The 14,959-nt window shown below is 37.6% G+C and overlaps 1 protein-coding gene across 2 annotated transcripts in view; it reads right to left on the minus strand.

Moving 5' to 3' along the window:
* Positions 1-4,881: 4,881 nt before the first annotated feature.
* The window catches only part of SUZ12 (SUZ12 polycomb repressive complex 2 subunit), a 42,582-nt gene continuing 32,504 nt past the window's right edge, over positions 4,882-14,959 (minus strand). For both annotated transcript variants that reach the window (XM_047708100.1, XM_047708099.1), the window contains 7 exons: positions 14,401-14,578; positions 12,288-12,379; positions 11,939-12,082; positions 11,133-11,290; positions 10,544-10,742; positions 10,008-10,087; positions 4,882-7,253 (listed from right to left, as the gene is read on the minus strand). In XM_047708100.1, coding sequence (XP_047564056.1) covers positions 6,908-7,253; positions 10,008-10,087; positions 10,544-10,742; positions 11,133-11,290; positions 11,939-12,082; positions 12,288-12,379; positions 14,401-14,578 — 1,197 coding nt within the window. In that variant the 3' untranslated portion in view covers positions 4,882-6,907. The remainder of the gene's footprint in view (positions 7,254-10,007; positions 10,088-10,543; positions 10,743-11,132; positions 11,291-11,938; positions 12,083-12,287; positions 12,380-14,400; positions 14,579-14,959) is intronic.

Genomic DNA, 14,959 nt, shown 5'->3' on the forward strand with positions numbered 1-14,959 from the left:
CTCTAGGTAGTGGTAAAAGTCCGGAGTCTCCACTGGTTTCTTCTGAGCCTTCATATCAGAGTGAGGGAGAGTGATCCTGTTACTGCTGGTGGGGGCAGAGGTCCAGGACAGCTCCTCCCTCACCCTGGGAAGTGGGTGGCCTTATCGCTGCCTGGTGGGTGACGGCGTTGCCTGCTGGGTCTTCTCTGACGCCATTCACAGAGGTGTTGGGATGTCTTGGTATAGCCTCATGAGTGTGAAAGTCTGGGTTCCCCATTTGGCCTATGCCAGCACGGGGCAGGGTAAGGACAGTCTCTGCTGTAGTTGTAGTTTCCTAGGGCTTCCATCACAAATTTCCAAAGTTTGGGTGGCTTAAATGGGACAAATTGATTCTCACAGTTCCAGAGCCCAGTGTGTGTGTGTGTGTGTGTGTGTGTGTGTGTGTGTGTGTGTGTGAAAAATGGGGGCGCCTGGGTGGCTCAGTGGGTGAAAGCCTCTGCCTTCGGCTCAGGTCATGATCCCAGGATCCTGGAATGGAGCCCCGCATCAGGCTCTCTGCTTGGCGGGAAGCCTGCTTCTCCCTGTCCCACTCCCCCTGCTTGTGTTCCCTCTCTCACTGTCTCTCTCTGACAAATTTAAAAAAATTTTTTTAAAAAGTTAAAATTTTAGATCTTTGAGAGAGAGCGGGTGTGTGCGATCGGTGGCGGGGGGGTAGCAGAAGGACAGGGACAAGCAGACTCTATGCTTAGCACGGAGCTCAACATGGGGCTCGATCTCCAATGATCATAACCTGAGCCAAATCAAGTCAGACACTCCAATGACAGAGCCACCCAGTAAATACTTTCAAACTAAGGCAGTCGTTTTCTGTTTAAAAGAGGAAAACCCTATTGAGTAAAATAAGACTAATCTCTCATAAATGGTTTTAATCCCATGAAATTTAATATTGATTAAGGCAAAATTGACCTTTCTATGCAGCTTCTACTTACTAATCTTACATTAATTACGTTACACAGAATTAGACTAGGTCCATACAATCTCGGCTGACCTTTGCGTCTTCTGAAAATAGCTGTGGAAGAAGAAACTTAACGGAGCGTGTGATTGTCTTTGGAGGGGAGAGCGGAGGATTGAAGTTGGCAAAACCATATGGTTGTAGGAGAGGGCATGGTGTTAACCAAGAGCAGGTTACTGTGCCAGGTATCTTTTTGAAGGAGACGTTTTTATCTCATTTTACGGTTGAGGAAACCAACTCCATTTAAGTAACCTTCTGTATTTTGAAGCTGCAAAAGCCGCACAGTTGGCGTTCAAATCCAAGCCTATCCACTCTCAGCTCTCCTGCACCGAGGGTAGTGTCCACACTAGCCTTTATCCCCCAGGACACTGCTTTGATATTAGATACTTTCAAAAGTGGTTTATCAAAAGATAGTTGAATGTGCCCCTCTTTGGAACTTAAGATTCACGAGGACAGGAACAATGTCTGTCTTACCTTTGTATAATCATGCCTAGCGGAGGCAAAGGCCATAGTAAGTGCTAAGTAATAATGAATAAATAAGTCTCCCATCAGCCTAATTACATGGTAACCCTGGTCCTACTACGAAGCCTCACAGAAGAACCAACCCCCCAGATAAGCGAAATAGGGATACTACAGAGTCCACTCAAAAGAAAATCTTAGTTGGATTGTGAAGAAGAAAGGGGCTAAGCTTTATTGGATCCCTGCTATAGTTGGGTAGTTTACTCGGTGACTCATAGTTTAAGTTAGAAGATAAAGAGCTTTTCTTCTGATGCCTTTGTAACTTCACCCTTTCTTTGCATTTATAAGCAATGAATCTACTAAAGAAAGATGTTTATTCAGGGACAGAAGGAAGAAATAAATGACTCTGGTTTTGACCCATGAGACCCTGGGAGAATTCTTAAAACAGGTTCTGAGTCTTCTTCAACCTGTCATTTCCAGTGCTGGTGACAAGTGGTGGTGTACATTTAATAGATGAGTGAGTGAATGGCTGCTTGTGGCCACATGCTAGAAGGGCAGGTAGAAGCTCTTTGGGTGCTGAAAAAGTATAGAGTAGCTTAGACACAAATGTGACGGGGCACTGTGTGTGGCCCTTGGTTGAACGAAGCTTTGCCATGTGGATAGGATGGTAATCAAAAATGGGAAAATAGATAAAATACACTAGTCTAGGAGGTATCAACCCTGCTCCCTAGAACGAGCTTTACAGAGTGATCCCATGTGACATTTTTTTTTAAGATTTTATTTATTTGACAGAGATCACAAGTAGGCAGAGAGGCAGGCAGAGGGTGGGGAAGCAGGCTCCCTGTGGAGCAGAGAGCCCGATGTGGGGCTCGATCCCAGGACCCTGAGATCATGACCCGAGCCGAAGGCAGAGGCTCAACCCATAGAGTACACACTGAGAAACACCAGAGCGCATGCATGTACTTAAATTCTTACAACCCAGGAACCATTAATGCTAAGATCTCTGCTTTAATATGGTACTTGGCAAAATTAACAGAACCTCATATATTTCCACTTTTCTAGGGGTGACCTACTATTTATGTTACTTTAACAAAATACAAATTGAATTTTTAGGAACTTATTCACAATGAACTTCCTGTTTTACTTGAAATTTGCCATGTTCCAAGCTCTGTGCTAGACACTTATGCTTCTGCCTTTTTCCCAGTACGAACATCAGCTTTCTTGAACTCCCTTTTCTAAAATTTTCTGGATTTAATTTTTAAATTTAAGAACTATAAAATTTTGGGACGCCTGGGTGGCTCAGTTGGTTGGACGACTGCCTTCGGCTCAGGGCATGATCCTGGGAGTCCCGGGATCGAGTCCCGCATCGGGCTCCCAGCTCCATGGGGAGTCTGCTTCTCTCTCTGACCTTCTCGCTCATGCTCTCTCTCACTGCCTCTCAAATAAATAAAAATCTTAAAAAAAAAAAAAACTATAAAATTTTAAAAAAAGGTAGTAAATTGCAATGTCTCAAAAATGGCAATGAAAAGCCTGCCTCTCATCTGTTCTTTTCTCCAGATTATCTTCCCTAAAAGCAGTGTTTCTATGTATCCTTTAGACACATGCTATAACCAAAGCAAATATGGGCACATATTAATTTTTCAGTTAAAAATTTGAAGCACACTAGGAACTGTTCTGTACCTTTTATCTTGGCATTTGTTCCACATTGGTTCACACACACAAAAACAAAACACTTCTTTATCCTTTTTTATTGCTGCATAGTATCCCATTTACATGGATCATATGACGTACCCAGTCCCCTACTGATAACTTGTGTCTAGTCTGTTTTCAACAGTGGTGACAATTTATCATTTTACATGTGTTCTAGTTTACTTGTAGGACTACCTAAAGATGGAATTGTTAGAGCAAAGACTGAAGGCACTGTTTTGTTTGTTTTTTTAAAGATTTTTGAGAGTGAGAGCAAGAGAAATCAGAGGGAGAGCGAGGAGCAGTCTCCCTGTTGAGCAGGGAGCCTGATGTGGGGCTCAGTCCCAGGACCCAAGACCTGAGCCAAAGGCAGACACTTAACTGACTGAGCCACCCAGGCGTCCTACATTGTGATTTTAATAGAAACTACCAGATTGCTCTCTCCACATTGTACCATTTTGCCACCAGAAGGGTCTTGAGTGCTTGTTAATAGGCCAGTAGTGAAACCACTTCCTATTGACAGCAAGTCGAATCCATCTGTGTTCTTGCTCATTCCTTCCCTTTTCTGGTAACTTTTTGGTTTCTGTATTCTGCAAACATGGAACAGTCCCAACCACTCTCCCCCAAATTCTTAACTTTGCCCATCTTGGTATGACCCCATTTTCACACACACTTCCTGTGTGAAGCCTTTCCACCTCATTTCCCATGTATTAGATACTTTAAACCGGTATCCTTATTCCATCACTACCCTGAAATTGCCGTCGTAACTCATTTTCTGTGCTGCAGGAGGACTGCTGCTTCCTTTCTGAAACCTTCCTGGCTTCGTCACTCCTCTGTCCTGCAATTGCACTGACCGAGGACTTCAGACATTTACTTCAGGACAGGTAGTGTTCCAGTAGTCGGAGGGTTCACCTGGCCTACTACTACAGTAGCCACCGAGTGGTGGATTCCTCCTCTGCAGAGCCTCTCCTCTCCCCAGTTCTTAGAGCCATGGCTCACGAAAAACACAGGTTGGTTTGTGTCCTATCTGTGCTGTAAATCTCCAAATACTTCCTATTGCCTGGAATCCAAACTCAGCACAGCTTGTAAAACCCTCTGTTCACGTCACCAAGTAGCTGAGCACCTAAAAACCATTTGACAGTACAAAGGTCAGTGAGATGGACCTTGCAATGTAATGAGAAAGCAACTGCTCATAAGAAACCTCTAGAACGAGCACTGGAAGCAGAGAGGCACTCAGCTCAAAGAACACAGCAGCATGTGTACAGGTGACTAGTAAATAAAGCAAGAAGAACTCACCTGTCAGCTCCTCTGTAAAGCTTCTCCTAACTCTTCCAGAGTTAACTTCAATGACTACTAACCTCACTGAATGTTGTAGATAACTTTGTATCATTTTACTTTATAATTCTCGTTTGTGTCCCAGTTTATGAGCTTTCTGAGGGCCAAGATAAATTATTTTTCATTAAAAAGAAAAAATTCACAACCAAAGATGGATAGCTGTTAACTATCAGGTTAACTAACACTGACATTACTCTGAACTTATAAAAATGTTTTTCAATAAATAACATGCCATTTGCAACAGATGTTACTAGAACTGAAAGTAGGATTTTTGCACTGGGTTTGTTTTTTTCCCCCTTAATTTATTAACTCTGACTGTTGGGTGTACTTTTTCTGGATCCTTACTATCCTAGCCAAATGAAAATTTTAGTACACACATTAACAATGCATAATAATCAAAACCAAAACCAAAACAGAATACAGCTTTTATATTATTGAACTTTATGTACAAAATCATTTGATTTCAAATAAACATTTAATGTAAAAACAAACGTTCTTTTAAACTGAATTTTTTTTTACATCTACTGTACCATTCAAATGCTTTATCATCTTACATGATTTCTTCAAAATCTCTTACCAAGGGTACATATAGAAAAGCATTTTTTTTTTATAAATAGAAACAAAGGGATTTTTTCAGCTTTTATTATAAGATGACATAAAAAGTTTACTCAACAGAAGTAATTTCATTACTATTTGGGGGAGGGAATCACCAACTTTTTGTGCAAACAATGCTAGCCTTCTTTTAAGCATTAAGAGCATAACTGCTTAAGAAATGACATAAGCAATAATTCTACACCTACATCTCCCCTAAAATAATCTATTTTTTTTTTACATATGTGCACAGCTTTAGCAAATTAAAGCCCGAGAGAAATGCTCGAGATTCACTATCCAGAGGCATGATCAGAGTTTACTGTAACTCATCATTGAGAGAGCTTACCAATCAAGGAGTCTGTAATGAAAGCTGCAGTTTCCCTCTTTCCTATTTTTCTTAACACAAAAATCAATGACTAAGAACTTAATACTGGATGACAAATCACACCCACACTATTAGTTAAATAGCCTCACAGTTAAACACATCTTAAAAGACCAATCAAATCAGTATTTACATTTTATAAATTTCTGAAGACACCATTAGAAAGCTTATATATCCCTTCATTAAACAAAATAGGGAACTGCATCTGATGGTGGTGGAATGAAATTAAAAAATTAAAAATACCTGTATTTACAGCAGCATTGATCCTTTATAAATAAAGAATATGAAAATGCAATTATCTTTAAGGATAATAAAAAATTGAGGTGATGTTACTCAACCACAGTGCTTGGAGTTGGAATAAAAATCTATTGGTGCTTGTTAATGTGCCAGTAGTGAAACCACTTTCTGTTGGAGAAAATCCAACTGCAAATATGTGCATAAAAACACATATATCACAGGGCAAAACTGCTCACAACAATTCAAGTCAGCTTATCTGTATTGGATATTCTAATCATGAAATACATTACAAAGACATCCCTTGCAAAGAAAAAAACAAGTTATAGATTTTCTGGTTCATTTTTATAGAACATTTCCTTCCTCGAAAGTGGCATCTTAAAAATCCCAAACTCATTCTTCCCTTGGTTTATAATGAAAAGATGTGGACAGCTGAATTTTTCAATGTGATTACCATATTGAAAAGTAAAAAAAACAAAACAAAAAACAAACCCAAAACAGCAATATTTCTTCAAGTTTAAAAAAACATACTGGGTGAGCAATGCAGTAAAAGTATCCACATAAAAACAAAATGGTCAGTAACCTTTTAAGCCAACATGACATTTCACGGTTAACAATGTGAAAAATTGACATTTTCTCAAACAGGCGTAAGATGAAGAAGTGCTATTTTAAAATTGTAAAATAACTTCTATAAAGAAGGATCTTATGTTGTAATTTCTCATTCCAAATTGATAAATGATTTCAAAATCAAGGATCAAGGTTTGATTGCAATAATAATGCAACATAATTTCCAAAAATCTTCAATTTCTAAAAGGAATCACACTCCAATTTTCCCTCCCCAAAAAAGGTTTCACAATTACAAAGTAGAAAAATGGCCAGTCACAAATGCTAAAACCATTATAATTTAAATATATGAAATAATTTCTAGATTATCAATTCAATGTATTTCATAAGACAACTGCTGAAGTTAAAAATACTTTTTCAACTATTGCTTTTCATGCTCAAACTAGAGTGTTGTAATGACATCAATGAGATGGACATCCATGTAATGCTGCATGACAAAGTGAAGTCGAGCCCTGACACAAATACCCTTGTTGAAATCATTTACTTCATCTAACAGTGCCTGTTTGAAACCTATGATTACAAACGAAAACAAAACTCTTCCTAGAGGCTGAATTCCCTAGAATGTAATTTCAGTGTTTGTCCATAACACGGGGTTAGGTTTTTTCTTTTCAGAGTTTTTGTTTTTTGCTCTGTTTTGAAACCCCTGAGACACCATCTGCTTCCAAAGCTTTCTCTTTTGAGTTAATTTCACTAAATCCATTTGCTGTCCCATTTTGTTCTTCAGTGATTTCTTCATTTGCAGGGGGAGCAGATTCTCCTTTTTCTAATTTTTGCTGCATTTCACGGAGCTTGGTAACAGCTTTATCTATTGACATTATGCTAATAAGATTAAAGTCATGCATGCTGACTAGATGAAGCATGAAGTTTCGACATAAATTCTTCTTAATTATTTTCTGTCCATAGTTTTCTACAAACAGCATACAGGCATGATTCATTTGATTGTCAGCAATAAACCTATTCAATAAGAATAACACAAACATCAATAATGATATAAAGCATTTTGGTCAAATGCAACATGGTAACTGATAGACCAGTAAGTGATGATTTAACAATTAGTAAAACTACAGTGAATCTGAGATTCAATGACCTGAATGGACTTACCATTTTAAAAAATTTAAAGAGATTTAATTTAACCAGAAATTCAAAAGATGTCATTTCTGTTTGTCCTAATGAAACAGCATACAACAGTATTAAAAGTATAGAGCATTTTTCTCTTGCCACCACTTTCCTTAACTCTCTACATACACACTAACTATCCCCTTTAGTTTCTCTCTTGACCTTGACATACTTTCCTATTTCAGAAGCAGCGTTTCTCTACATTTTTCACTTCATGGAAAACCTTTAAAGCAACGAAGATGCCACATTTGTAACAACATGGATGGACTGTGAAAGCATTACGCTAAGCCAGACAGAAGGACAAACACCGTATGATCTCACTTATATGTGGAATCTAAAAAAAACAGAGGTGCCTGGCTGGTTCGGTTGGTAGAGTGTACAACTCTTGATCTCTGGGTCATGAGTTTGAGCCCCATAATGGGCATAGAGATTACTAAAAAAAAAACTAATTAAATCTGAAAACAGTAACAAAACTCATAGGAAAAGAGATCAAACTTGTGGGTACCAGAGGCAGAAAGTGGGAGGAAGAGAGATTAAGGGAGGTGTTCAAATACTAAAAGGCTCACGTACTAGGCATATAATGTACAACATGATGACAACACTGTTGTATAATACACAGGAAAGTTGTTAAAAGAGTAAATACTAAGAATTCTCAACAAAAGGAGAAAATGATTTTTTCCTTCTTTTTTTTTTTATTGTATCTATATAAGAGGGATGTTAACTCAGTCTATTGTAATCACTTCACAATAAATATAAATCAAACCATCACACAGTATGTCTTAAACTTACAGTGACGTATGCCAATTATTTTTCAATAAAACGAGAAAAATAGCCACATTAAAAAAAATTGAAGATGTCACAATGAATGTGGTTAACAGTGTGGCTGTGTTGATAGAAAGCAAGGAAGGGGCACCCACAATGAATAAAATTTGAAAAAAAATCAAATAAAACCAAATAGGAGAAAGGCTGCTCAGTTATCCACTGAAACTCAGTGTCTAACAAAGTCTGTAAGGCCTGCCTGCAGATATTTTAAAATCCAAAGTTTACCCAACAGGTAAAAATACCCAATTATACCAGCCACTTTACAATGCTAGTATAGCATGAACCCCAACAGTTGTTATGCTACCAGAGTTAGATCAAGAAATGAAAATGGAACCCAATAAAGTAATAGTAGGACTAAAATTCCATCTTGAAACTGACCTATCAGGACAAAAGAAAAAAACAGACTTAACCTAAGTTTCAAAATGCAGAAATTACTCATGACTGAGTTTTAATAACTACACCAGGGACCAGACAAACATTTTCTCTAAAAGGCTAGATAAGTAAACATTTTAGGTTTTGCAAGCTATATGCGATCTGTTGTCTTCCTCTTTTTTTTCTCCAACCCACTAAAGATGCGAAGACTATTCTTAGTTTAAGGCAGTGTACAAAAAAAGGCTAGGGCCCATGCACCCCAGACATCTGGGCTGGAATTTATGCACCAGTTCCTCTTTACTCCTTAAGAGTAAAGAAACATCTTTTAAAAAAAAAAAAAAAAAAAAAAAAAAGAAAGGGGCGCCTGGGTGGCTCAGCGGATTAAGCCGCTGCCTTCGGCTCAGGTCATGGTCTCAGGGTCCTGGGATCGAGCCCCGCATCGGGCTCTCTGCTCAGAAGCCTGCTTCTTCCTCTCTCTCTGCCTGCCTCTCTGCCTACTTGTGATCTCTCTCTGTCAAATGAATAAATAAAATCTTTAAAAAAAAAAAAAAAAAAGAGTAAAGAAACAGAAGTGCCCCTTACCATTTATGGACTTCATTATAAATAAAAACATTTTGGCTGTTCATGCTATAGAAGAAAACCTTAAATGAGGATCTAATAATAATAATGAAGGTACAGAAGAAACATAAATGTACTGAAAGGCAAAGAGTTCACACACTGGGAAGGAGGCAAATCTGCAGGAAAAATAACACTTTGGAAGATACTTTTAGCCACAATGGCACAAGAAATAAGTATTGTTCTACCCTGACCTCTATGCAATGGTAGTAAGAAATCAGAAAAGCTATTTATATCTTATTCTCCAGAATTAAGCAATTTTAAAAAACTGTACTAATAGTGTGATAACCAATCTTCAGCATTTCCAGGTATGTACCAAGGGACCTAATATTTTTTTTAATCCTTGGCAATAAAATAAATGAATTGGGTCATAAAAAAAAAAAAGGGACACATTAAAAATGAGAACTGCCATTAAAGCTAACACCTTTCTTAAACATAAAACCATTTTTCTTTCTGCAGTTATAATACTTTGAATTAGGATAAGATTTAGGGCACACTGTATCTAAGCTAATGGAATTTTCTTCCTATTTTTTTGTGTGAGGAGAGGGGAAACGGAGACTCTTAAGCAGGCTTCACACTGAGGGCAAAGTCCAATACAGGACTGACTGCCCCACCCTGAGATGATGACCTTAGCAGAAATCAAGATGTGGATGCATAACCAACTGAGCCACCCCAGCGCCAAGCCAGTGGAATTTTAAATAAGTCTCAAACATAGATTTACAGAATGGAAGCAGCAAGAGGAACATAAAGGAAACGGAATATTTAAATTTAGAAATACCCTACCCATGTTTCATGACATGGAGATTCCACAGTTTCATCACTTCTTTCTCTCCTTCATTAACATCAGAAAATTCCTCAATTTGCTAAAAAAAAGAAAAAAGAAAAAGAAGGAAAAAATACCTATTAAATACAGAAAAAACAAAATTGGTATTTCTAAAAAAAATTTTGAGACTATGAAAAACAATTTTTGTAACTAATAATATCTTATTTATACAACAAAGTGGCAACATTTGTTAAACTTTTATCCAAGTAGTAATTTTAAAAGGGAAACCCTAAGTTATAAATAAGTTACCTACTTCAAAAAAACCAAAACATGATACAAAATCACAAGAAGAAAAGCTGTATGTCCTTCAGTTGCTAATTCTTCAAATGACACAATTACAAAAATTGTGGATTCCTAAATTCCTTCATTTAGAAAGGAGTCCTTCACACTAAGTCAAGAGTTTAATTCATATTAAACAACTAATAGTTTTTAAACATGAATTACTTCATCATAAGATTCTAAAATCATGGTCAGTGGTGATAATAGTAATACTCACTGTAATGGTTTTTTCTCTTAGCCATTCAGGATCTTTTTCATCTTCACTATCTACTTCCATTTCTTGTGGACGGAGAGGTAAACAAGTATCACTATGGAAATAGAGACGATTGTGTCCACTACTATACGTTCGCTGCTGTTCCACTTCTCCATCTTCAGATTCAAGAAATTCAGACATGCTTGCTTTTGTTCGTTTTGGTCTGATGAAAAGAAATGTTGATGTAACACTAAGTGACAGGGATAGGATTCTTTCCATTTCACACCTCTCAAATAGAGTACATTCCTCTGGTACAGGTTCCTTCCTAGGCATGCACACAGTAACTTCCACTGGGAGAATTCTTTAATCCCTCTAAGCACTGTAGCAGTAGTGACATTGACATTTAAGACACAGGAAAAAGTTCTAAGGAGGAAGTAAGAAAATCGCTACAGGGGCTAGAGAGAGTTATAAAACAGTATGCCACCCCAGACACTTAGCCAGTAATCTGAAATAATGGTTCCCACCCTAAACAGCAGCCCTGTCTGGCTCTCCTTTGTCTCCATCACCAGCAGAAGTCAGAGAGTAAGTTTTGTTGTACGACATTTTTACCTACCTACACACAAGAATATGTGTGATAGGTGTTCTCTTAACTGGTCCATTGCGACTAAAAGCAAATCCAGGTTGGCGATGAATATCCTGAGGATTTCCGGCATAGGAGCCATCATAACACTCGTTGATAGAAACATCTATCCTAGCACCTTTCGGATGATACTGTAACAAGAATGCCAAGATGCTGAGAATAAGGAAATATTAATTATCCCTACCCTAAGTATCTATCACTCTCATTTCGTTAATTAAAAAGTACCTGTAGCTCTTAATGTTTTGAAAACTAAAATGAGCCACACATGAGAATGGTGAAAGGGAAGTCAGAAGACCTGGAGCCAAGAAGATTTGTGTTAAAATCCTGTTTGTGACAATTACTGGCTTGGTAACTTTGTACAAATTATTTCTTGTTTGAGTAAGAATAAAGAAATCACCACTTAATTCAAAGAGCCAATGTGAGGATTACATAAGTCAATATAGGTGCACTATGCAAATATATGTAAGCTGATCACTGTAATTCATGCATAGAGCAATCTACCAAATGCAAAGATTTGGCATTTTGTGTAGAAGCACAATTTATTATTTTTATTTTTAAAAGGTTTTATTTGAGAGAGACTGAGAGAAAGAATGTGGGGGGAGGGGGGCCTGAGGGAGAAGCAGGAAGCCTGACATGGCTTGATCCCAGGGAGAACCCTGGGATCACAACCTAAGCCAAAGGCAGATGCTTAACCACCTGAGCCACCCCGAGAAGTGCAGTCTTTGAAAGTCAGATGGTCTTATAGATTATTGGTAAAAAGAACAAAAAAAGTTACTTACAACATAATTGAAGATAAATCTGCTGTGGCAGAGTTTCAGATGCTTGAGTAAACTATAAAGTTTGCGGCAGTTCAGAGTACACCACGGGCAATGTAGATCATCTCTTGCTTCCGTTTGTTGTCTTGTATTGTTGTTATAAAGGAACTTTAAATAACAAAAAACAAAAAAACAAATCTCCAACTTAAACATCTCAAGATATTGTTTCAACATCACCTTTAGAAATAGTTAAAACAATTTAAAAAGAAAACCAAATTAGAGACATTCTTTTAAATATGCCAAAAGGTTGCAGATGTAACATGCAAAACAAAGGCATCTCATGATTACTTAAAAAAGGGACAGCTATGTTTACCTGATAAAATATTCTTAATTTTTGTCGGTTTTCACTTGAAGTATCTTTTTCTTTTCTTGTTTGTAGGTCTGTATTCAATGATTCTTTAACAGCTGAAAATATACACTTTCATATTTAATGCAAATACATGCTATAAAAAGTGAAATGATGTATCTTGTAAAACTATAAACATTAAAGTTTTCACAGAATTCTACCTATGGTACTTAACACTATTTTTTTTTAATTTTTTTTTTTTTTTTTAAGATTTATCTGAGAGAGAGAGACCGTGCACACGCACACACAAGCAGGAGGGGCAGAGGGAGAGGGAGAAAGAATCTGAAGCAGACTCCACGGTGAGTGCGGAGCCCGATGTGGGGCTTGATCTCGCAACCCTGAGATCATGACTAGAGCCAAAACCAAGAGTCGGACACTTAACCAACTGAGCCACCCAAGTGCCCCACTTAACCACAGTTTTTGTTCTCATCCTTAAGTTATTGGCAGGAGCCACTTTTTCCCTTTAGAATTCCATCTCTCTCTCTTAGAAGCACCACCCCCCACCGGCCTCTTAAAATAAAAACCAAAAAATCCTCTTATATTCTAAACCGTTATGAAAATAACTCCAGGGGCGCCTGGGTGGCTCCGTGAGTTAAGCCTCTGCCTTCGGCTCAGGTCATGATCTCAATCAAGGTCCTGGGATTGAGTTCCGCATCGGGCTCTCTGCTCGGCAGGGAGCCTGCTTCCTCCTCTCTCTCCGCCTGCCTCTCTGCCTACTTGTGATCTCTGTCAAATAAATTAATAAAATCTTTAAAAAAATAAAAAAGAAAGAAAGAAACTCCAAATAATTATATGTAGTCACTATAGTTTAAGCACTCTGAGGTCAGAGGTGGTTTTGATTGGTCTTTGTATTCTCAGTGCACAACAGTGAGCAGATATCCACTTAGTGTTGGTTTAACAAAAACTAAATTAAAAATGATTGTATTAGTATCACCCCAAATCCAAAAGATAACGGCCATTAATAATTTTGGTATATTTCTTTACAGACTTAAAAATAAAATGTTTTTATTTTCTCTGACACAACTAACCATTTCGTATGTACAATTCTGTATAAAACTTTTTCTCAGTTTCTTTGAAACACTTACTTATTAAGACTGGCCACAGAATATTTTAAGACATGCCCAGAGCACAATGTACTTGAGAAGTCTTGGCCCTGACACAGGCCATTTCTTACATCCCTTTTACTCTCACGGTAACGGACACACAATGAGTGGACATGAGTGGTCAATGTCAAAGACAGCTGTCTTAAGCCTTCTGTCTTCTTTATATAGAGTTAAATAAAAACATGTAGATGCTCTTAATTGAGGGCAGTGTTCCTATCAGGCAGATACAAAATGACAAAACACTACAATGCACCTGAACCTTAACTCAGCAGAGTTAACTCCATTTCTAAGTGTTTTTCCTCTAAAAATTTCCTACAAAATGTAACCTGGTAAAATTCAAGTTATGATGATCGTCTTCCAGCCCTAAAACTGTAAAAACACTCTGAAATACTGATTCAGTTCTACAACATATACAAATCTTCACATGATTTATAAAAAGCATTCAGTTACAAAACCGTTTATATAGCTGCAGTTCCAAAATCTAAAAAGGTATGAAAACCAACTGTTTTTCTCATGAGCTTAAGAGAAATTTATTTGGTGGAAAAACTTGTCCTAAATTGACATGAAGCTATCTAAAGATGGTGTTATATAACATATGGTGCATATATATATACATACACACAGACACACAGGTGTGTGTGTGTGTATATATATATATGTTATATATACACTATATATTTCATCATGCTTTTAAAGTTTTTTTTTAAAAATTCCCAGACACACCTGTCGTAAAACATAAAGAACTGCTGATATTTCCCAAAGAATAATTATTAGAGCAAACGGCAAACAAATTAACCCGAACCCAAGTCCTAACTCTGCAAAACATTATTATTATTTTACTTATTTCTTTTGGTAACCTCTACACCTAATGTGAGGCTCAAACTCAAAATCCCAAGATCAAGAGTTTTACGTATTCTTCCAACTGAGCCAGCCAGGTGCCCCTGCAAAGCACTACTCTGACAGCAGTGTTTTCTTACCTATAGTCTGAGTAGGTTTAACTGAACCAGGCTTGTTTTCTTGATGAAGACTCTCTGAATTCCTAGTAGCAAGAGGCTTGGCAATAGGAGCTGTAGATTTGTCATTCGTTTCTCCCGTCCAACGAAGAGTGAACTGCAATGTAGGTCCCTGAGAAAATGTTTCAAATGGAGGCAGCCTCTAAAAAAGAAAACATATGAAAAGAGTGAAGGTTCCACATAATGAATTTAAAGAAATCATAGAAATAAAAAACCCTCCTGGTATCTATTACAATAAATTAACATGGATCTGAAAACCTAAAATGCCTACAGAGATGGCCAGGCAGATAGAGCACACAGATGGCACAGGACAGACGGAAGTACCTGAGAGCTCAGGTTGCCCAAAGAGGCAGCCACTTAACAGCAATGGATGAATTGCTGCCACGTGCACACCGAACCCGAGGACAGCCAGATTTTCAAATTTGTTGAAAAGTCGTCAGAAATCCAAGACCTCATGGGAAATCTTCCTATTCTTACATGTTGGTAATCAATGAAAAATGGTTTTAAAAACAAAACTGTTGGT

Source organism: Lutra lutra, chromosome 16, assembly GCF_902655055.1.
Source record: "Lutra lutra chromosome 16, mLutLut1.2, whole genome shotgun sequence".
NCBI lineage: Eukaryota > Metazoa > Chordata > Mammalia > Carnivora > Mustelidae > Lutra > Lutra lutra.